Source organism: Cupressus sempervirens, chromosome 3 (genome assembly GCF_028749045.1).
Source record: "Cupressus sempervirens isolate cs-2001-9-10 chromosome 3, ASM2874904v1, whole genome shotgun sequence".
Taxonomy (NCBI): Eukaryota; Viridiplantae; Streptophyta; class Pinopsida; order Cupressales; family Cupressaceae; genus Cupressus; species Cupressus sempervirens.
Window position 1 is genome coordinate 269,283,542 of NC_143120.1, and position 24,378 is coordinate 269,307,919.

Here is a 24,378-nt window from a genome sequence, read left to right on the forward strand (position 1 = left end):
GATTAGATTTAGATTTACAAGTTGCAATACTTCCAACAACAGGTTCTGATCACTTTTCTATTAGAATTGAATTTAGTGAACCTATTAAACCTATCAGAAATCCTTTTAAATGCAAAAAAATGTGGTTTTTAGATTAAAAAATTCATGGAACTCATAAGAAAATGATGGAATCAAGGCAATTTTAAAGGCTCCAAAATGTATATATTTGTATCAAAAATGAAAATGATTAAAGAAAATATACTCAAATGGAACAAAGAACATTTCAATAATATATTTAAAGTAAAAAAAAGACATCGAAGAAAGTATAAAAAAATTAAACATAGAAGTAATTAAAAAAGGTATGAATAATGAGACCTTTCTCTTAGAAAAAGAATTGTTAGCAAAATAGGACGACATTCTTGCAAAAGAAGAAGCTTTTTGGAGGCAAAAATCTAGGGAAAGATGGTTAGAAGAAGGGGACCATAATACAAAATATTTCCATAACAACACGATTTATAATAGAGCTAAAAATAAAATTATAAAAGTTAAAGATGCATCAGGTTCTATCACTGAAAATCTGAAAAATATAACAAAGATATTTGTAGATCATTTCAACAAGTTATTAAATAATTTTGATGGTTCGAACATGATAGCCCAAAAAAAAATGCTTGAAAACATACCAAAGGTGGTCTCCATAGAAAAAAAAAACAAAGCATTAAATACAACCATATACATGGAAGAAGTTAGATCTGTGTTATTTCACATAAAATTGGATAGTTCACTAAGTCTAGACAAATTCCAGGCCTTCTTTTATCAAAAATGTTGGGACATATCGAAAATGATCTTTGGAAAGCCATTGAAGCTTCGAGAAATGGTGGATCTTTACTTTCAGAAATTAATAATACCTTTCTCACTTTAATACCCAAAAAAAATGATCCTGAAAGCCTAGGAGACTTCAGACCTATAGGCTTCTACAACACCATTTATAAAATCTTATCCAAAATTATAGCAAATAGAATGAAACCAATATTACATAAGATAATTTCATAAGAACGAACAAGTTTTGTTCCAGGAAGATCAATTCTAGATGGGATACTCATTATTCAAGAAACATTACACATAGCCAATAAGAATAAAATGACAAGCATGTTCATGAAACTGGATATTCAAAAAGCAGATGACATGGTTTATTGGAGGTTTTTATGCAAAACACTTGAAGACTTCAGATTCTCTCACCAAAAGATTAATCTTATATACCAATGCATCTCAACAAGTAAATTTTAAGTTCTCATCAATGGAATGCCTGAAGGTTTCTTTGAGACATCAAGAGGTATTAGACTGGCAGATCCTTTATCTTCGTTCCTATATGTCATCATGGCTGAAATATTTGGCAGAGCAATTTACAAAGCCCACTCAGATGGTAAAATTAATGGCATTTTAGTTACTGAGAATATTTCTAATATAACTCATCAACAATATGTTGATTATACCATTCTATCAGGAGAAAGTACAATATCAAAGGCACAAAACTTCAAATTAATCATTCAACAGTATATGGAAGCATCAGGGCAAAGGGGGGGGGGGGGGGGGGGGAATCATTAAAATAAGCTTGAAAGAGAAATCTAGATTTGTAATATGATGGGGTATAAAAGAGAAACATTTCCATGTAAATACTTGGGAATAAAGCTAGAAAAAGGTAGTAAAACTAATAAAGGATGGCATAATATACTTGACAGAATGGATAAGAAGATAAGAGGTTGGAAAGATAAATGGCTAACAAAAATGGGTAAAAGTATAAAGATCAAAGCAGTCTTATTGGCCCTCCCAACATACACGCTTTCTTGCTTACCTCTTTCTAAAAATCTAAATAAGAAGATGGAAGCAAAACTCAGAAACTTCTTTTGGAATGACAATGAAGATCATAAAAAATTGGCTCTTATTAAATGGGAAAATTTATGTAAACCAAAGGAATTAGGAGGTCTCCGTATCAAAAATTTAAGTTGGCAAAATGAAGCATTAGGGGCCAAACTGACTTGTAGATTATTCATAGAAAGAAATCATAAATGGGAAAAATTATGTATAATAAATATTTAAATGCATCCAACCCTTACTCTTTGTTTAGAATGAGGAACCTTCCTAAAGGATCCGAGAGCTGGAATTTCATAGTTAAAAGCAGATATCTGATTAGTAAATATCTCACTTGGGATGTTGGTAATGGGGAGGAAGCTCTCTTTTGGAAGGATTCTTGGGATGGGAATCCCCAATAGACAATATGAATATCCCAATTGATCTTAAAGAACAATTAGTCAAATTATGAGGGTGTAAAGTGTAATTATAAAATCAAAAAAGATATTAATGGCAGTATAAGTTGGGAATGGAAAAAATTTGATAATATTAACTTAGAACCAGAAGTAAAAAAGGTGTATGAAGACATCATTAATAAGAGGAAAATAAAACAATTAATGAGAATGACAAACTCATATGGGCATCATCAAAAGATGGAAGGTATAGCATGAAAAATGGCTATAAAGCAACCATTCAGTCTCAAAGATGGGAAGAAAAGTACACTCCCCTTAAACTTTGTTGGGATTCTTCTTGTCTTCCAAAGGCAGGATTCTTTTTGTGAATTGCCTCCCAAGATAGGATTCCAACTGCTGACAAAATTAGAAAGTTGGGCATTGAGAGGTCATCTAGATGTGTGTTATGTAAGAATGACAACAAAGACACTAGCCATCTTTTATATAGATGTTCATATACACAAAAGTATTGGGAATGGCTTCAACATATGTTGAGATGGACTGCGCCATTGCCTAAAACTCTGAATGAGCTACTTAAGGGTTGGCCCACAAACAATAATAAAGGTATCTATGATAACATCTAGAATATTTGCCATTCAACCCTTGTTTGGGAAATATGGAAAGAAAGGAATATAAAAATATTCTACAATCAAGAGATAATGGCATGTGAGATAACTAATAAAATCAAAGCATGTATAGTTGAAACATTAAACTCACATCTTAGAAAGATTGCAGTAGAGGAAGGATCATTTACAGAATGGGATGGTCTTATGAGAAAAAGTTGGAAAAACATAGTCAATCCCCCAATGATGTATCAAAAAAAGAACAAAGAGACTAGAAGCAAATGTTGTTGGAATCCATCCTCGACAGGTTGGACCAAATTAAATTTTGATGGAGCTTCGAGAGGCAATCCTGGTACTACTGGGATAGGATGCATCATTAATGATGAATCTGGCAAGTGGATCGCTAAAAGGGCTAAATATATAGGATCAACCACTAACAACTTTGTTGAATTAGAATCCCTTCAAGAAGGTCTCCAAATCTACCTAGAGCTCAACATTTCAAAACTTATTATTGAAGGAGATTCGCAGATTATCTTAAATGCTATCAGGAAAATGAAGACTCCTAAATTCTAAATTGGAAGAAGTTCTAAATCACCTGGACCGCATCGAAAATATTTAGATTATGCATATTTTTTGGGAAGGTAATAAAGTAGTAGATCAGTTAGCAAATAAAGGAGCTGACGAGGAAAATTTTGTAATATTTAATTGTAAGTAAACTAATTAGAAAGTTAATAGCAATATTAAAAGATGGGACAATGTAAACTTTAGTCGTATAAGATAATATAGTATATCAAACTAGCTATTAATATAAATGCATACATATCTGGCATATAAAGACATAAAAAACTATAGATATATTTGTATAACATCATAAATAAAAGTGAAAACATTAACACCATGCAGTAATCAAAGGGAGGATGGAAAATTGGAAAAGGTGTCCTCAAAATGCTGATAGATTTAAAAATATAAATTAAAAGAATAAAGTTGAATTCAAGTTATAAAAGTTAAGATAATTATACTTTCAAATGTGAAAGGTAGTCAGTCAGTAAGTATGAGAACGTAATTTGGACACTTTTTATTTTTTTATCCCTATATCTAATAGCTCTCTAGGCAGAGTTTTATAATTCAATTTAAAAACCCTGTAAGTTTATCATTTCTTTTATTCAGCATATATGTAGTCTAGATAGTTTCAATTTCTCTCTTAGACATTTTGATCTTTCCTGCTTATAGTCCCTTTAAACTGAAACAGCAGTTTGGCTCTGATACCAATTGTTAGAATTCTTTAGAATAACTCAGAAGGGGGGGTGAATAAGTTATTCAAGGTCCAAATGCCCTAATAATACTTTTTCACAACTTATAATGAATCCATACACTTTTCATCCATCCAAACTTAAATCAACCATCTTAGCAAGTTACTGCAAATCAACATGCAAAAAAAAAAATGCAAGATTAACACATGACACAATGATTTACGTGGAAACCCAATTTGAGAAAAACCACCAATAACATGCTACTTGATTTTCACTCTTCTAAAGTGATGCCCTATTAAAAGCCTGCCTTGTTAAAGGCTTACAACACACTGTTAAATGTGACCTTGTTAGAGGATTTCACCAAACTGTTAGGAATGGGCCTGATCAAAGGACTTTAGAACATTCACTTGGAATGTCATCCTGTTAAAGGATTTACAACATGGCTATTAAACCAACCTAAGTCCATAGGATTTAAACTATTTGTTACAATTGCTAGAGAGTAACAATAATGGATTGTTGATCTGATACAACTTACAACATACTTTGCAGATTTCAGATCACTCTTCAGTTCAGTTCTTTTGCTTGGCTTTTAATCACTTCAATTCTTACAGCTTGTCATCTCAAGCTTCATCTCCTTGAGTCTTCTTACTCATCATACCAATGCAATCATCCTTGTGGTCCTCTATCCAAACAGAGTTTATGTGCTTTCTTCTCCTTAGCACCTTCTTCAGCACTTCATGCTTTTATGCTCAACCACCTTCTCCTCCTTGCTTCGTGACCTTATGATTCCTTAAATAGAAATTTGATTTTCCTTTGCCGCTTGATTCTCCCTTTCCAACTTTTAGGGTTTCAAATGGATTAGGTAGGATACAATGTATCTACCCTATATCTTGCTCTTATCTAGAAACTTCGTCTAGACTCTAGTTGTAATCTCCAAAAATGTTCTACATGGTGTTCTGTGCCACCAGCTCATCATTCTTATCTTCCATTTAATTTACAGATTTCTAGATAACAACCTTGTCGGCTTGGATCTGGTGAATCTTCGATTTTCAAAATAATGCAACAACTCGGCATTATTGATTTACTGATGCTCGGCATCTCTATGTTACTCGGCACTATTGGTTTTTTGATGATCGGCATCTGTTTCTGCTCGGCACTTGTATCTGCTCGGCACTTGATTTTACTCAGCATCTGAAGTTCACTCGGCACTTGAAGTTGAACTTGCTCGACTTCAACTAGGAATCTGTTCGGCACCTACTAGCTTGCTCGGCTCCCTCTCTCTAATGAACTTTAGTTAGGCTTTCCAAATGTCTTAGCTAAAACCTTACTTTTTTGATATGTTTCTGTGCGCCCATTCTCTATGTCTTAGAGTATGTCATCAATACACTTTTTCATCAATGACTTAGCTGATCCTTCTACTTCATTCCAACATCATAACTTCAACCTTTCTCTAGGTGTTCTAGTTACATCTTATTGATTACCTCCTCCTTGTCAATCAATCAATTGATAGTATTTGGATCACTTAAGCAATTGGCATTCCTATAAGTAGCAAGTTTGACATCAATGACAAAACAATGATTGGGAACATTCTTTACCAGTTCCATATGATCATTCCAACAATTTTCCTCATGATCTTTTCAATCATTTCCAACATAGATAGTTTCAGTTTAGGGTTCGTTGTATCCTTCGTCTAGCCTTGGAGGTTTTGATTTTGTAATGGGTTACTCTTTATCCACAGCTCTGGCAATATCTTAGTCCGTTAGGTTTTTAGCCTTGGGCTATTATTATCAATGTATCCCAAGTTTATATAATTTTGAAATAAAATTATAACTAGTTTTAATCTATGTTGGTGAGTTTTTGCAAAACATGTAAGGTGCTTGAAGATTTGATTACAAGTTATGTGGCAATTATACCATAATCGTGATATTAATCTCAGTAACTGTGCTAGAAGTTGTAAATACACGCATGGCAATGCGTTAAGACCAAAATGTGAAAGAAACAAATAAAGAATCAAATCTATCAATTGTAATTAGAAATAGAAAAAGCAAAAAAAATCTATTGGTAATGATATTCCACTTCGAATACAGCTAAACTTGATTGGATAAATCATATCACTATTTCAAAAACTACAGACATGTATAATCATTTAAAGGCATAGAAGAGTAAAAATTGATAAGTCAAAAACTAAGTATACCAATGCATAATAAACTATTTATAGACAAAGAGAGAAATGTGATAAATATGTATTAGAAAAGGCAATTAGAAATATTGTAGAAACACTTCATGTTATCAAGTTGGTCTAACACTACTAATATTTGTGGAAAGAAAGATATGTGTGATTGCAGGCTAATAGAAGGATTATTGCAAAAGATATAAGAAACTACGAGTAGACAAACCAAATACTGAAAGGAGATTAATTCTTCATGGCAGAATTCGTGTTAATTTTCATGTCTCGTCATATTTTTTATTCATTTGAAAACTGGGGTATGCCCCTTTTAAATTGTATAATATAGGACTTTGGTCCTAGACAAGACTGGAGGTTTTCTTGCTTCGTTCTTTCCTACCAGTGTCCATTTGAATGGAGAATTATGTATTTCAATTTAATTTATTCAATATAATAGAAGGCTTCGGTCATTTACTGATAATAATAATAAAATAGTGCAAGCACTATTTAAAGTGTAGTTTGTTATTTAAATTATTAATAATAATTAAAGCTCATTATTAAATGCAACTCTAATTAAATTATTATTAATTAAATAATTATAATAAAATAATATTAAATCTTTTAGTACTCTAATTCTTTTTTTAATCCAACTTTTCAAATTAGATTTATAAATTAAATCTTTTAAATTGAAGCACATAATTAAAGAAATATCATCATATTTTAATTTCTCTTTAACAAATATTATAAATTAGACCTCCAAATTAAGTCTTTTTCTCATATTTTAGTGTTTTCTTTTTAATCAAATAATATTTAATCATTCTCAATATTTTATGATTTTATTTTTTTATTTTTTTTATTAGACTGCAGGAATCGGGTGCAGCACGGCCCCCCCTATAAATTACAGTGCACCGAATAAACTTTTTAACGTGATTGGTAGCGCTAGTGCGACACGCCCACTTGTACCACAGGGACGGGGGAGACTAGAACCCATGACCAACCCCCTACAACAGGGAAGATTTAACCAACCGAGATAGGGCCCCTGCCCACAATATTTTATGATTAACCCAAATATTATAATCAAATTATTTACCAAATAAATCACATAGCCAAATCCACATAAAAACAACATTACCAAAACTCAAAATTAAACGACACAAGAAAAGATAAACTCGTGGATCTAAAAATGGTTAAAAGTCAGATACATATCCTCCTTCTCAAGACCAGTAATTAGGTTGTGGTTGGGATTGGACCTGAATATTAACTCCCCATTCTATTATGATAAGGCACACTCATACTGGCAATTCGAGGAAATCCATGCTCGATACGTACAAATCTATATAAAAGACGAGCATGTATATGTGCATATATGTCTAAGCTAAACAGACAATGGCAGGGAGTGGTACATCATGTAGATCCCGACTAGCAAGTGACTACGACTCCCTCCCTCAACCATATTAGGCACGTCAAAGATAAATGTAAAACACACACACACATGCAAGTATGGGGTAAGTATAATAGTAAATCCTAAATATAAAGAACATCATATTCGAACATGAATATCTCATCATCGTGAGAACACGATAAACATCTTTCTAAGACACACCATATGGCATCATCATAAAAGTAATTTCATTAAGTAAGAGCAATTAAAGCATCATCATTGTAAGTAGGAAATTGTTAAAACCTAACATGATCAATTACTCAACATATCAAAGTATTGCATTTCAAATAAGGGCTAATACATCTATAGAAGAGTCATATAGAACTTTAACAACTAAGTCTACAATGATAGCAAGGAGGGGCATTACACAAGTATTCAAGATCAATGAAGTTTTTGGCATTTTGGAAAAATGTAGACTACACTATCGTGATCAAAGTGTCAAAAAATCCTAAGATTGTTTTTTATATTATTGAAATCAGAGCTAATATGTTTTTTGTGGAAAAAAATGACTTGTAAAACTTTATACTAGTGTGCACCAAAGGGCGAGCTGGTGTGCATCCAAGTGTGTGATAGTACACACTTGGGTGCATTGAGTACACGTAGGCACATTGCACCCACCAAGATCATGCTCAAGTGGCACCATTGCTCTCCGAGTGCACTACTAGTGTGGCTCTAGAATACCACCACCACTCAACTTTCCAAGGCCCACATGACCAAAGGTTTGGTTTTTTTTTTCCTATTTCCTCTTTCTAGCCCTAATAAAGGACTTCCATAAAATTAACTTACACATTTACTGTCAATTTTTTTTAAAATTGGATATTATCATAAAGTGTATTCAAAGATATTATCACTATTTTTTTACACCAATTAATTGAAGTCATACCTTTATGTCCATGATTCCAAGGTCGTAACATGCTTATATGGCATGATCCATTATTTGAAGTCCAAATATCCTTGGAAAGTTGGTTTAGAGAGCAATCCAATGATGCTAGTCTCTTTTGAGATTTTTTATGGTATAGTCTATAGCCTATTGAAGTCGGATATGGTTTTTTCACTTCCAAGATGGTACATTTTTTCCATTTCCTTCTTTGTTTGGTAATTCCTATAGCTTTCGAAAGACCTCTTCGAGTGCTTCACATTTATCCATGAATTTTTTCTATTGTTTTGTCTGGAATTTTTATTTAATTATTTGTGTTTTCACATTCTAGACAATAACTTGGATGTTTGGCTCCTATAAAAATATTTTTTGTATCGGATGGCCTCATCATGTTTTTCTTCATGTATTCCTAGCAATTTTTCCTACCATGGGTAATTTGAGCACTTTTTAGATATGCCTCTCTATTCGTAGATGCACTAAAAAGTGCCACCTTTGTCCATTTAACATTTTTTTTTAGGGAGGGGGGCTTTCATATTCTATTTGTTAGTGTAAATAATTAATTATTATTACACTTTACTTAAGTTAATGCATTATCATATTAGTTGTCATGTAGACACCTAGGAGTGTGCGTAGTCATATGAGTTGTCTTGTTGACAACACAGGAGTTTGCATAATTATCTGAGTTGTCATGTTGACAACACAGTTGTTTGCACTCCAATTGAGCACATGGTGTTTACAACATCTCTTTATGAGATACACCTATGTAAGCTTATCCTCTCATCATCGCACAAACTCTTGTGCTCAATGGAGGATAATCCACTCTTGGTGGACATGTGCTTAGTTCTAAGGCTTATCACTTTGTTGACTCCTAGTCATTCTAGATGCCTTTATGTGCAGGCACTTCTAGTGCATATATATGATATCCATTATCATTATTGTTATTGTGATTATCCATTATTGGTCCATATGGTGCTAGTGCGTAAGCTTCTTGATCTTGGTGTCATTTTTCCCTAAGAAAAATTCTTACACTATTGTGTTTTTTTACATGCACTCTATTATAAAGTTCCATGGGGGTTGTTTGCAGTGTTTTTTTCATCATCTTGCCATTGTCTACTAAGTGTCCCTACATGATCATATTTAGTCCTAATAATTATTTTCCCATGTGTGTGTGTGCATTGGTTGCATGCCCTTTTTTAGTTACAAGTATTTTCTTGTGCACATATAGTTTCTCCTTGATGCACTACTTGGTGACAAAGTTTCAGGTAGACATGTCATGCCTCTCCTTTGTTAGCATTGTGGAGGGGTTCCTACCGTTTGTGTTAATGCTTCCTTGATTTAACTTTCATGTAAGCTATGTATTCAATATTTGTTCCTACATACTTGTAAGATGAAATAGTTGTGTTTGAGTGAGATGGAGCTTTTACCATATAAACACTTTTATAATTCAATTTCATGGAGGTGACTTATACTCAGTTGATCAATTCTTTAGATTGTTGTTACTTGTATTTTTTGACTACTAGTTTACGTTTGAATGGTTGAGTAATGTCATCAAGGTCACTCATACATGTTCATGTGCCATCTATATCTTTGACTACCAGTTGTTTGTCTTTTGTTTTCCATATGTTCATTTTTATTAGTGTTATTAGGGGCATTCATGTAGATTTTGTCTTCTTGACTCTAATCGTCATCTTTGTTTTAAAGGAGGTCTTTCATTCAACACTATAGTAGTTATCATTTGACAGTTGTTTACAACTTGTTAATACTTTGAAGATGTTCTTTATATTTCTAATCTTTTCCAGGAAATTATTTCAGAGGCTTCTTTCATTCCTATTGTCTCTCTTTCAGAGACCCGTTGGGTTTTTCTCCTTTTCTCAATTTATAAGAGTACTTTATCAAACCTTTTGTTATAAGGTTGCATTCTTTCAATTCATGTTTAGAGATTTTCGTCTCCTTAAGTTTCACTTAGGGGGGTGTTGGAGCATGATATTGTGTTGCACATACATTAGTTATTGCATCATGTACACTTTGTTATAGTTGCATTTCATAATTATGCACATGCTCAAGAATATTCTAGCCCATAATTGTGCAGTTGTTTGCACACTTAGCTTAAGTTCACTTAGTTGATCTTGGTTGAGCCTAGTTTATGTAGTCTAGTCAAGCTCCAATTTTCTTTCTTGCTCTAGTTTTCTTTTATAGCTATAGTTAGATTTTGTTTCTCTATTTTTAAAGCTATTCCTTTCAATAAAAGCAATTTATTGCATGCATTGTAATTCATTTTGTAATATTTTCTTGTGATAACTATAGAAAATCTTTCTCGTTGCTCTCATATATGAAAAGTTTTAGATTAAGGTAAAAGCAGGTTTTGCAGGGGCCTTGAAACCCTTTACATGTAAGAGAAAGATAAACCATTAAGCACGACCAGGTTAAAAAGAAACCTGAAACCAGCAAAACAACTAAACCAGGTTAAATAGGGACCTGAGACCAACAGATGTGACCAAAAAAAACAACCAAAACAGTACTAGAACCTGGAAGGTCAACAAACTAGAATAGCAACCTGAAAAACCTCCCAGACCAGAAACCAACGAACCAAAAAAGCAACTAGTTCACCAACACAAAAACCGGTCAACATAAGGAAACAGAAGATTTTCCTTTTGATATGAATTTTCCCTTACCCGACCGAAGGACCCTATCTAAAGGGGGGGCAAAAGAAAAAGACTTATTCTTCCACTTAACCGCGATCCAACCGTCCTCAATCTTCGCAGCCTCAGCAACCCACGCCTCAGAAGACAGACCCGAGGAACCCAGGGGACGCAGAAGCCGCACCAACCTCCATGAGAGAATTAGAAGACACCTGACCCCTAAGAGGGACATCCGAACCAGGGGAAGAGACCAAAGCATCCACCTCCACCACCGGCTTGGACAGAACGCAATCCTCAGCCACAAAGTCCTTAGAAGCAACTCTCATATATGGAAAGTTATATGGAAAGTTTTATCTATTTGTTGTTTGACCTTGAAAGTGCTTGTGTCACAAACCCCAATAATAGACTCTTCTTTTTACATCTTCATATTGAATAAATGTTTCATACGGAATACCTTGTTGGAAGCTATGGGTTTTCAAACAATTAGTCCAATGTCAACATTAGTTTCTTTTCTTTTCTTTCTCTAATTTTATTCTCTCTATTTTTAAAGCAATTGTTGTCTATAAAAGAAATTCATTGCATGCATTGTAATGTTTTCTTTTGATGACTATAGAAAATCTTTCTCGTTGCGCTTATATGTGTAAGGTTTTCTTAATTTGTTGTTTGATCTTCCAAGTACTTGAGTTACAAAACTCAATAATAGACTCGCCTTTTGCCATCTTCATATTGAATAAATGTTCATAAGGACTACCTCGTTGGAAGCTATGGGTTTTCAAACAATTTGTCCAATGTCAACATTAGATCCAACATTATTATTTCTTTTCATATGTTGAAATTCACTGACACTACTAGTAAAAACTGTATTATTCCTAGTGCCTTCCTATCAAGACCCTCCCAATATGGATCTCTTATATTCATCTACTTCTTTACTTTTTCACCTAATGGTAAGAAAGTATTTTGTTGATATAGATACTCCTCCATTTGCATCTTTTATGGCTTGTATTTGGCAATAAACTTTTCAAACTTAATTTTGTCTTCTTCTACCATTGTTTCCACCCAAAATTGAAATTCTTCTTAAATGACATAAACACACAATTTTGTTAAGTTTCATGTAGACCAAATTAATAAACAATACCAAATATAATACATATTGAAAGAGAAAAAAAAGCAATTCATATTAATGCACAGATTTATCTTGGTTTGCTTAATTCGGGCTACAATTATAATACATAGTTAAAGAAAGAAAAAATAGCAATTCATATTTATGCACGGATTTATCATGGTTTACCTAATTTGGGCTACATCCATGGAGAAATTTTCTTTTATTACCCAATAAAATAAACAAAATTAAGATTAAAATATGCTGACATTTCATATCTCATGGCCTAGCCCTTTTAGTGGTTTGCATTAGTTGGTTTACATGCCAAAACAATAGTCGACTCTAGGAGGCAATTTTTTGCTCTAGGGGTGTTGCCTCAAATTCCCTAGTGGCACCTAGAGGTCATTGCCCCCAAACCACTACTATGGACCCCACCTGCCCTCTTACACTCCCTATAGATTGATTTGGAGGGGAAACATAGCTAACAAAGTCACTAAAAATAAAGCCCAATTGCATGACCAATAGCCCCAACACAAGCCATGGGCCCCATGAGACGAACTTGGTCATGATCAACTTTAGCAACGTAAAAAAATAAATAATTTTTTTAAATGGTGTTACATGATAATTGGTCAAATTCAATATAGGGCCCAAGATTTGACAACTCAAATCACATAGCACATTTTCAAGGAGATCCCTGTAACGTAACCCACAAGGGTGAAATTATAAAACCATTTACAAGCTTTCTCAAATTCTACAAACGGAAGCACAATATGTACAAAGACTTTCCCCCATGAAGCACCTTCAAGAAATTTCCTCAATCGTTTGAGCGAGGAATGCTGGAATGGGGTCATCAAGCTTTGAAATCCACCAATAGTTGTTGGAGTAAAAAACTTAAGCCCATTTAAGAGGGAGAAGAGGAAAAATTGCTCACAAGCATGAAGATCTCACCACCAATTGTCTTTTGCCTTGTAGTTATTAATCCATTGTCGTCGATACTAATCTGCAGCTTTTATTTAGATATTAGGTGCTTATAGAACTAGGGCAAATGAAACTCTGCAAGTGAGATCCAGACAGTCTCCACTGTCAAATTTGATAAAAACATATATTTATAATCTTTGGTAAAGTTGATAAACATTTTGGTGTATAAAATAAAAATATTTGTATTATGGTACTAAGTTTATGGATTAGATTGTGTAAAAAAAAAATTTCATCAACGTTTTGAATCACACTACGTGATCTATCATCAAAAACTATTTCTTAGTTATGATTCATGATGGGCATTTGCAATGAGGCTATGGGCCCAAAAGACCTGTGAATGCTAAAACCTTTTTAAAACGGAGGATGTATAAAACTTTGATGCTGAGACTATTTGCTTGAACGACCCTGGCAGTTGAAAATGGTGTACTTTGATTGCTTTTATGCACTATTCTTGAGTGCTATTGATCATTTTCTTAACTGACTTTATTGAGGGGACCTCATAAAATGGGAACTCGACCATTCTTGGGTGCTATTGATCCTTTTCTTTACTGTGACTCTATTGAGATGACCTCTTTAAATGGTAGCTCAACTTTGGGATTCCTCGAAACCCTACCATTCATTGCTGGAGGAAATCAAAATTCAAGTTTGAATTGAGAGATAACACCTTCTAGCTAGGTATAGACTTATAACAAGTTTGTTCAACTATGAAGCAAGAAAAAAACTCAGAGAAACACAATTAAGTTATTGTTTTGTTACTTTTCTTACCAAAATGCTACCAGTTCGTTGGTGCTTTTGGCTTTAAAGCAATAGTAAAGTACTTACATTGCATGAAATGAAGTACTCAAAAGAATTCTTGACCAATGTGGTTTGGTATTTATCATTACACAGCATATTCACTATGTACTCAGATTCCATTCCATTGCGACTTTGATATTGACTCATTTCCTTGTACTCCATTCTGATGGATATTTTCCTCCTATCTATACACAGGTGGGTCAAATAAATATATCAGATCTTCGGTAACTTTTATTAGTCATGACATAATCTCGAGCAAAATATCTCCTTTTGGTAAAATACAAAAGATTGTGTGTAGGAGTTCAAACCACTATCATTTCCCAACATTATTCATATTGTCACGTTTCAGGCACATTCAACTCACCCTAAGAAACAAATTCGCAAACACTACAGAAAAATCCCTCTTTGCAACACAGGATAAGGAATACACAGATTACAAGATATATTCCACATCATAGCATTAGAACCCAACAATTAATTAATCAAATTCCACACCATAGCAGTTAGAATCAGGCAATTAATTAAGTTCCACACCATAGCAGTTAGAATTGGGCAACTTATTATCAGATTCCATGCAATAGAAATCCCCCAGAAAATAAAATCAGGCTACCTTCCATAATGTTGTCTTACTGCTGCTTCATATTTTCGTATTTTACGAACCCTCTTTACGACACAGGATAAGGAATACACAGATTACAAGATATTTTCCACATCATAGTATTAGAACCCAACAATTAATTAATCAAATTCCACACCATAGCAGTTAGAATCAGGCAATTAATTATCAACTTACACACCATAGCAGTTAGAATTGGGCACCTTATTATCAGATTCCATGCAATAGAAATCCCCCAGAAGATAAAATCAGGTTATGTTGTCTTACTGCTGCTTCATATTTTCGTATTTTACGAACCCTCTTTGCGACACAGGATAAGGAATACACAGATTACAAAATATTTTCCACATCATAGCACTTGCAACCCAACAATTAATTAATAATCAAATTCCACACCATAGCAGTTCGAATCAGGCAATTAATTAATCAAGTTCCACACCATAGCAGTTAGAATTGGGCAACTTATTATCAGATTCCATACAATAGAAATACCCCAGAAGATAAAATCAGGTTACCTTCCATAATTTGTCTTACTGCTGATTCATATTTTCATATTTTGCGAACCCTTAGGACTCCTCACAGTTGTCCTGCAAAAGTAGCCACAAAGGTTGTTGATTGATTCCAATCATTGTAGGACCTGCCAAACTTGTTGCATAACAGACTCACCAATAGTTACAGAGTAAAGCAATTGCACAATTAAAACCTTGTATCCCATTGCAGGTGCAGTATCAGCCACTCAAAGCATGAACCCACTATATCATCTTCTTTCCCTTTGACACTGCCATTGATTAGGAATGACCTTTTCCTACCTGGAACAACAATTGCCTAGTTGGTTCATAAACCCCATTCAGATGATTAGGTGAGAATAACTAATAACAGAATACAATATAGACTTTCCGTAATATAACTTAATAACGGAGTAAATTGATAACATTTACATTTTGCAGGAATACTGCTTTTAGTGTCTATAATATCATATTGAACATTCCAACCATATAGTTTCCATTTTGTTGTAATAATGCCAGGCCACATTGTACAGACTTTCCAGGTAAACTAAAACAGAACCATAAAATAACAGCATATCCATGATGTTGCATTTGTGTGTACAATACCAAAGGCCTTCACAAAACATTAATGTGAAGGTTAAATGCTACAACTGAAGAATATCCTAATGATTTATCCTATAATAGGATGACTAAAAAACAACTGATTAATTGAATATAATTTAGCCTTCTCCAAAATATTAGAGGAATAAGTTCTACAAGGATAACGAGGCCCAACCAATCGGAAAGACTTTTAAAATAAGAACACACATTAATCGAAGCAGGCAGGTAAACAAACTGTATTTTGAATTGTGACTTTGATATAAATAAATAAATAAAACAAGAAATGAAGCATCTCACATATACTTTGTAATTGAAAAAACTCCTGTTTTCCACAGTTAAATTGTTTCCACTATTCAAAGTTCATAGGCTGCATCAGTATACTTGTACCTTCAGTTCCTTCTGTAATCCTTGCATAGGCTAACAGTTGTCCTCAATAAATCATGGATATTCAAACAACTTTATGAGAGTGGTTTTTGAAAAAGTTTCGCAACCCTAAATATGTACTGTCATAGACCACCCGCATGGTTGAATCATCACAATCCCAAAAATAGTCAGCCTACATAACTTCACCTGTAGCCTGCATATCATCTTGTATACATACTAGCTCTCCTTCTATGAACCTTGATAAATTTGACTTAAAATATCAGTTTTCAGATAACTTAATACAACAGGGCTGCATTCTTTGCATGATTAAGTGCCCAAGTAAGAATGATCAGCAAAACAAAGCTGCAATTTCTGGGTACAACAATATTCACCACAAAGAAACGTGACCACAGTGCTTCCAACATTTCCTCACTATCCCCTTATCTTTTGAAACACAACCCATGAACATATCATGTCTAGCCATCAAATATTTCCAGGCTCATTAAGTGCAAAAAAGATACCAGGTCTCCAACAGAGAGAGAACCCTAGAGGCTAAGCCCGAGTTGCAGGCAATGCCTCCTTGCATGCTCTGGAATCAACTTCTGGAGGAGTTCAGGGGTCGCCCCCCTCAATTCTGCAAAACAGACAATACATAGACATAAGGATGAATATAGACAGGGCCAGTGACCATCATGGAAGAAGCAAAGTAGAGAAGAAAATCAGCTTTGAGGGTTATGCATATCAAACAGGTAGGTAACATAAATAAAAGACAAAAGATAATAAGGCTCTTGATGGTACCCTCTGGCTTGAAGTCAAAAAGTGCAGGTACAGGACGGCCATTTGGCAGACGGACATTAGGATCACGGAGTTCATCAAAAAATGGATGGATGCAAGCTTCAAGCTGCATTAAAATGCATCACATGATTAGAGTAATCAAATATCAAAAATTCCAACAAAAAATATACCATGTGCATTAGATAAATAGATTACAGAATATTTGAGCCAACAAACTACTAGCATCATATGCATTAACTGGTATCCCATATGTTTCTAAGACCATGTTTTGACACAATTACTTACTGCAGTACAACGAAGATTTGGTGAGTATTGAAGCAGCCTTGAGACCAGATCAACTGCCTCTAGTGGCATGCGCTTGTGGAATACCTGCAAAGGTCAACAACATACAAGTCACATGATTCCAATTCCAAAGTCCCAAAGTAGACAACATTTGGACTTCCATAGCAGCTCAGAACACTAAATCTAACCTTATGCCATGGGTGAGCTTTTATATGGGGAAACTTGAATTCTGTGTAATTAGGATTCATACACTTGATTTCCTCTCGGGTCGGTGTTCCAAGGACCTAAAGCAGAGAAAAATAAAATTAGTGCTCTTTTATTCACTTCTAAACATCAATGGGCATACTGTATGTTAAAATGAGAAATAAAATTATCTTAATCTCACCTTGATAATCTCTACAAGCTGGTCCACTGAACTCTCCCCAGGAAACAAAGGCTGTACATCATTCAAGAAGCAAAAGATATAACATACTTGCCACAAAATGTTTTCCAAACTTGCTAGCATTTTGTGTTTCCAAAACATCTACAGATTAAAGACCTCAATCACTAACCTGACCCAAGAGAAGTTCGGCAAGGACACAACCTGCTGACCACATGTCAATAGCAGTTGTGTACTCTGTGGCACCAAAAATGAGCTCAGGAGCTCGATAATACCGTGAGCAAATATAGGATATATTAGGTTCACCCTTGACCTGTCAAAAGATGTGACCAATTTCATCAAGAACTGTTTATAAAATAGATAAATATAGGGGCCATAATTGTAACATGTAGCCAAGAACAGACTTGTATCAAAATACATAAACTTCAAAATCACATGAACTGGTTTAAAGGAGAGGGCAGCTAGTTGCATCAAAAACCAACTGTGCATGCTCTTACTCCTACTTCAAAAAGATTAAGAATGTCAAAGCTGAATCTTATATAAACAATTAAGATCAGCGACTAAAGTTTCAATTTGGCAAAGTCTTGCCAAATATTCCATTATTGTCTCTAAACAAGTATCCATTGTCTTCCAATTTGCAAGTTGTATACTGAGTATCTATCATCAGACACTAAACATCATATCTGCAGATTGTAGAACTTAGGCCACTCACGTTTATCACAAGTTCTAGAATTGAAACCTGCTCTGATACCATGTTGATTTTAGTAGGACCGCTTGCAGGTGTAATAGCACTGCCTTCTTGGTATGTGTGTTCCAAGTGTAGCGATCTCTCTTTATGTATTGTGGATGAGATATGGATAGACATGTCATGTCTATTCATTAATATTTAATTAATATAATAGCTTATTGATTAACAACACACACACACACACACACACACACACACATATATATATATAAATTCAGTTTAGTCTTACGAGTTTATCCAACTGAAGCTACCAAACATTAACAAAACAGGTATCCATTGTCTTGGAATTTGCAAGTTCTATACTTGTGTTTGAAAAAGAATCACAAACCTCAAAACTAAAAGAGCCAGATACACTAATGGTTGAGAGTCAGGACTAAAGAAATTACAACCATTCTGGATCGGAGAAAGCTCCCAAAGTAGTCACTTCAGTTTAGACATTAGAGAGATTAAAGTTTGAAAGGCCATCAAGAATCAATGATCATATGGAAAAACTCCTTGGCACCAAAAACATGTGTATGGATCAACATTTTACACAAAAAATGGTATGGAACATATTTTGTAAACTTTCTCTGGAACTCGCTAGATGTGCATTGAACTATAGAAATATGATCTTTCACTACAGTGAATGTCATCAGTCTAGCATCTGAGTTGTACCAAAAATTAAAATAAAAACATCTATAACTGCAGGCCAGAGACACAAAAATAACAAGTTTGCACAAGACAGAAGGTTAAAAACATGTATATTGGCATGGATGAAAAAACCCTCCAAATTATTAACAAATTAAGGAAAACTGCTATCAGTGAAGTACATAAAAAATTAGAGCACTAATATTCCTACAATCTCAAATAAATTTCAAGGCTTCAATCTTAACTTGTATATGTCTATAACAATGACTCAGAAAACGCTAAAGTTTAACAAAGAAAGAGATGCTTCCCCGAAATCCTGGGGCACATACTAGAGATTGGGACACATCTCCCGTACCACACAGATCCACAGAAACTTTGCTGGTTTAGTGATGAAAGATTGGAAGGTATTGGACACCATTTCAAGGCTTCAAAAATTTAAGAGCAACTGTAACAGCAGAAATAAATGGGGATTTTAGCGTTGGTGGGGGGTTTTGGACTAAGTCTCCAAGAATCATTAAATTAAAGTTAGTCCACTATATTTTCGGAGTTTTATAAACTAGTACTAATATTAAAAAAAATAATGGTATAATAGTACTAGTAACAGTCTCCAGAGTCTCACGTATCACTACATTATAGTTAACAGTTTTCAGAATTTCTATAAATTATTAAATTATATTGAAAAAAGTTTTAAAAACTAGGTGTCTCCAACTACCACCATCTCCTATTGTGAAAAAAATAGCTGTACCAGTACTGGTACCAGTCTCCAAGGTCTCCAAGTACCCCATCTCCATGCAACTTATAATATTCCTAGGGCCTATAGTGCAAAATGAACTAAAATAATTTTCAACAATAGATTCTAAGGTTTGTAACAATGGCTGAGAAAAAGGTGAGTCATAGCCAATGATAAAAGAAGAAAAGTGCTCACAGTGTAATGCTAAAATATTTTTTAAAATACAAAATTCCCAAATTGTTTTAAAAAAATGATAGTTAGCTCCATTGCAACTGGTAAATGGTGTACAATCAAAGAAAACCTTGAATGACAGCAATCAGATTCAAATATAAGATGTATAAAAAAATTGCTTAGCACAATACATAGCTGTACCAGTACTAGTGGTGTCTCCAACTAACCCCATCTCCTAATTTGAAAAAAATAGCTGTACCAGTACTGGTACCACCCTCCGTAGTCTCCAAGTAACCTTCTCCATCTCCACGTAACCTTGTAATATGCCTAGGGCCTATAGTGCAAAATGAACTAAAACAATTTTCAACAACAGATTCTAAGGCTTGTAACTTTGTAACAATGACTGAGAAAAAGGCGATGCACAGCCAAGGATAAAAGTATGAAAAGTACACATTGTGTATTGCTAAAATATTTTTGAAAAATACAAAATTCCCCAATTGTTTTCAAAAATAGTAGTTAACTCCATTGGGACTGGTAAATGCTGTGCATCCAAAAAAGAGATGTATGAAAAAACTGCTTAGCACACACAACTGAATGACAGCTATCACACACCTTGAATGACAGCTATCAGATTCAAAAATGAGATGTATGAAAAAACTGCTTAGCACACACAATACATGTCACACTGGACTCCTGGAGTGCTGTGTCTCAAGGTAATTAAATGAAGTGAAATTGGTTTTTGAATTTTAACTTTCATAACAACAATATTTGTTAGTCTGCTACTCATGCAAAGCTGTGACAGGCAATAAAGAAAGAAGAATTCACTGACTGTATGGTGTCTTTTAACTTGATGATCTAGTTTGAATCTTAAATGGACATCTGGGTACCTGGTGTACACGTGGTCCGTATATTAGAACACACTTGATATTTACTGGCATACTCTCAGTTATCTCACAATTGTTTTGGGCATGATTCACTTGAAAGTGCATGAAAAGATCTAATCCCTGACATTCCAAGAAAAGTGGATGAACTTGCAGCTTATTGTTGAGCACCCTACTCTTACATGGCAACTCAACCATTTGAAGCATACAGACCCGATCAGTATAGCATTTGATAACATAACACAAAGACACTATACAGTTAGCCATTTAGACTGCAACATCAAAAGTGATGACCACAAGAAATCATCTCCAATTAAGTAGACTCAAATCTAAGCCACAACATTGTCTGCAGTTGTACCTCCTTTTTACTGAATCTCTGACAAAAGAACTTTCAGAGCACAATTTCCGCTTGATAAATTTTGGCCAATACTCCTGATGGGAGAATAACCAAAAATAATTGAAAAGCAGACATGCACATTTGAACAAGGAAAGAACACTCACAAGTTTGACCTCATTAAACCATGAGATTACTGTTTTGTGAAAGTAAATTTCAAACAGGCTAATAGAATATGGTTGGACTTAACCAAGAACATCAAAATATATAGCTTTCAACAACCTCAAAAAATCGCCAAAAATATCATTCCAATCATTACTTATATATCAGATATCTAAATATACTTACTAGAATTTTGGCACTTCCGAAGTCACAGAGCTTAACTTGATGAGTGTGTGGATTCACCTGTCCAACCAAACAGTAAATCCCAAACACATAATGCATAAGAACCATGAACTATAATATTTTATAAATACAAAAAATAATTATCATTGCTAGAATCATGCATGTCAATTGCTTAGGCAACCTCTACTAAACATACTTCGTACCATCCAATAAATTATTCGAAAGTAAGATAAAGTGGAAGAAGAATACCAGAAGATTTTGGGGCTTTATATCTCTATGACTTATCCCAAGTCCATGAATGTAGGCTAATGACCTACAAATCTGAAACCACAGAACATCCTGTAAAAATGAATCCAAGAACAATAGACTAAATAATGCACATAGAGATTCAAAACATCATTCCCCACCTGATATGTATACAACTTTGTATATATGAGAGGCATCCTCTGATTCATCCTACTATAATGCTTGCCAACTCGATAGACAGTCTCCGGCACATACTCCAGCACTAAATTTAGATACAATTGATCATTGTCGGTGGTGGAAAAGAAACAATGCTTCAATGAAATTACATTTGGGTGGTCCAGGAAGCGCATTATCTGCAACTCCCGGTTCTTGTATCGTTTGTCTTGCAAGACTTTCTTGATGGCGACAGTCTCCCCTGTCTCAATACATTTAGCCTGAACAAACACAATAAATTCAGTACAGATTTGTATGACATGTGTCATACACTAAAGCACACATCTATAGATCAAAGAGATAGCCCTTAGACTACAGCTAGAATAACTTCATTAAAAATGTTCCAGGCCATTGTTTTATAACAAAATGACCTGATCTCCCCATACCCAACCTGAAAAAGATACACTCGTAGACTGCAACCACGCTAACATCACTACTAATCTGCCATACACTGTCTTTACCTGAATATCTTGAAACATCAGAGCCCCCAAACTAAAGTAATGCAACCTTTAGACTTTAATCACAATAGTTTTAACTCTCTTACCACAAACCTGTCAAGAAATAATTTTTCAAAAAGAAACCCTTAAAATCCTCCCTCAGCAACTTATAAAACTGGTATGAAGCTAGAACGACTTCACTACAGATCTTTCAGACATTTGTTTTACCGGAAATACTTTATATTTCCCACATCATTATAAAAGGGAAAAGCATCTGCCAGACATTCTCAGAGAGACCCTTGAATTCCCACAACTCTAAACCAATAAAGAAAAACTTGAAACTGCAAATAAAATATCTATCACCACAAACCTAGCAAAGAAATGATTTTAGGATCATCACCCACATTCCGTCATTCCTAAACCAAATACATAATCGTGAGACTATAAATACCACAACTTTACTGCATATCTACCATTAACTCATTTAACCAGGTAAAATCTTAATTTCCCGTAAACCCAAAACAAGAAGACATAATCTCTACACTGTGCATACAATAGATTCACTGCTGATTTTCCGCGCATCAATTTTTCAATTATTGACTTTGAAGCACATCATTCCAAACCAAGAAGGAAATACAAAACCTTCCATAAAATTCACTACGGGCTTGCCTAAATTAAATTTACAAGTATGGAACTTACGCCCACATCACCAAACCAGAGAGGCATAACATTTAGCCTACAACCAGTACGAGTTCGACACAGATCTACGACTCAATGACTTGCTTTCGAATCCCCACCAACCCAAACCTCGAAAGAGTATTATTTTTAGCCTAAGGCATTCAGTGGATAGAACGTTCCATTGATAGCAAAAATAATGAATAGTAATTAAACTTTAACACATGAAACCGAGATATGGATTGGAAACACACCTGAAATACAATTCCAAAGGACCCAGTACCCACCACTCGCTCTGCCATGTAGCTGATGGTCTGCAAATGCAACCCAGAAAAATAATGAACAATAAATTTCACCACCGAAATATTCCATCTTCCGCTCTCATAGCCAAACACAAATCGAAGAATCTGCGCCTACCTGCTTCGGATTCCCATCTCTGCCACCAATAGTTGTAGAAATTATGTGACCTGCTTCTGTACCGTTCCCTTGCACAACAGATGGTGCTATTTCCTACAAACATCGAAATAAAAACGAGATTTTTAAACTCCAAATCTACTCCTCTGCCCTTCAAACTAAAAAACCCCAACTTTTGAACCAAAACACGCACCTTATCACCATTCTCTGCCTTATCATCTCTGATCTTCATCTCCTTCATCTCCTTGGGGAGCTGATCATGGACAAATCCTCTTCTCCTGCTACAAGGATCGGATCCTGCAATAGTGCAACGAACTCTCTTTGCCTCAACTATTGACACAAGACCAGACCCCACATTCCCAAAGGCCATGTGCTGTACAGATAACTCATCTCCTCTCCACTTTTATGCCTTCAATGCCCAGCTCATTAAATCAAACCACATACCAAAATACCATTTTCTAACATATACAAACACAGGTAAACATATACTCAACGAATATATACCACGTCGGACGTATACAGACTGTATATATACCTAATACATATATTGCATATCTGGCTCTTAGCAGCGAATGGGTGTTCTTAATTTCTTAATGGGTCTCCCTTTCTGCTTGATGGGTGTCTTTCACTTCGCTTCTAGAATCAGTGCCAGCACCTAAAAACAACAATCCGGGGGATCGATTCAAAAGCAATAATGGTAAAGCAGCAAGGCCAGAGAGGTATATACCTAATATATACCGATTACTGTATATTAAACTATAAAGGGAAGGCGTCATAGGAGTCTTTGGGACGGCACATCACATGTCAAGTCTCTTTAATGTGAAAAAAGCGGTACAAGTTTGTGAGTTTTCCGCTCAATTTTTTTGGGTGTGTTTTTTTAACCAGTTTACTGGGTCAAACGGCCAATAATTTTTATTTTGACCGTTGGCGTCAC

The 24,378-nt window shown here is 34.6% G+C and overlaps 1 protein-coding gene and 1 long non-coding RNA gene across 2 annotated transcripts; both read right to left on the reverse strand.

Moving 5' to 3' along the window:
- Positions 1 to 15,038: 15,038 nt before the first annotated feature.
- On the reverse strand, positions 15,039 to 16,328 carry LOC149565945 (uncharacterized). The gene is made up of 3 exons (XR_016362094.1): positions 16,192 to 16,328; positions 15,402 to 15,523; positions 15,039 to 15,285 (listed from the first exon to the last, which is right to left on the reverse strand). It is a non-coding gene; the product is annotated as an uncharacterized LOC149565945 (long non-coding RNA).
- On the reverse strand, positions 16,077 to 23,821 carry LOC149565946 (shaggy-related protein kinase epsilon-like). Its single transcript, XM_089819418.1, has 12 exons — positions 23,638 to 23,821; positions 23,448 to 23,540; positions 23,285 to 23,344; positions 21,867 to 22,139; positions 21,709 to 21,780; positions 21,463 to 21,519; positions 17,796 to 17,936; positions 17,630 to 17,680; positions 17,433 to 17,528; positions 17,248 to 17,331; positions 16,966 to 17,068; positions 16,077 to 16,801 (listed from the first exon to the last, which is right to left on the reverse strand). Exons 1-12 carry the CDS (start codon positions 23,812 to 23,814, stop codon positions 16,713 to 16,715), a joined length of 1,296 nt encoding a protein of 431 aa, XP_089675544.1. The 5' UTR covers positions 23,815 to 23,821; the 3' UTR covers positions 16,077 to 16,712.
- Positions 23,822 to 24,378: the final 557 nt, after the last annotated feature.

Bases quoted from the DNA above. Each gene is read 5' to 3' on its own strand.
- LOC149565946 (XM_089819418.1), bottom strand. From the start codon at position 23,814: ATGGCCTTTGGGAATGTGGGGTCTGGTCTTGTGTCAATAGTTGAGGCA. The intron at 17,937-21,462 runs GTAAGTATATTT...ATCTTTTGACAG, and splicing joins TCGGAAGTGCCAAAATTCTA to GTCAAGGGTGAACCTAATAT. The intron at 17,681-17,795 runs GTTAGTGATTGA...AATGATGTACAG, and splicing joins CCGAACTTCTCTTGGGTCAG to CCTTTGTTTCCTGGGGAGAG.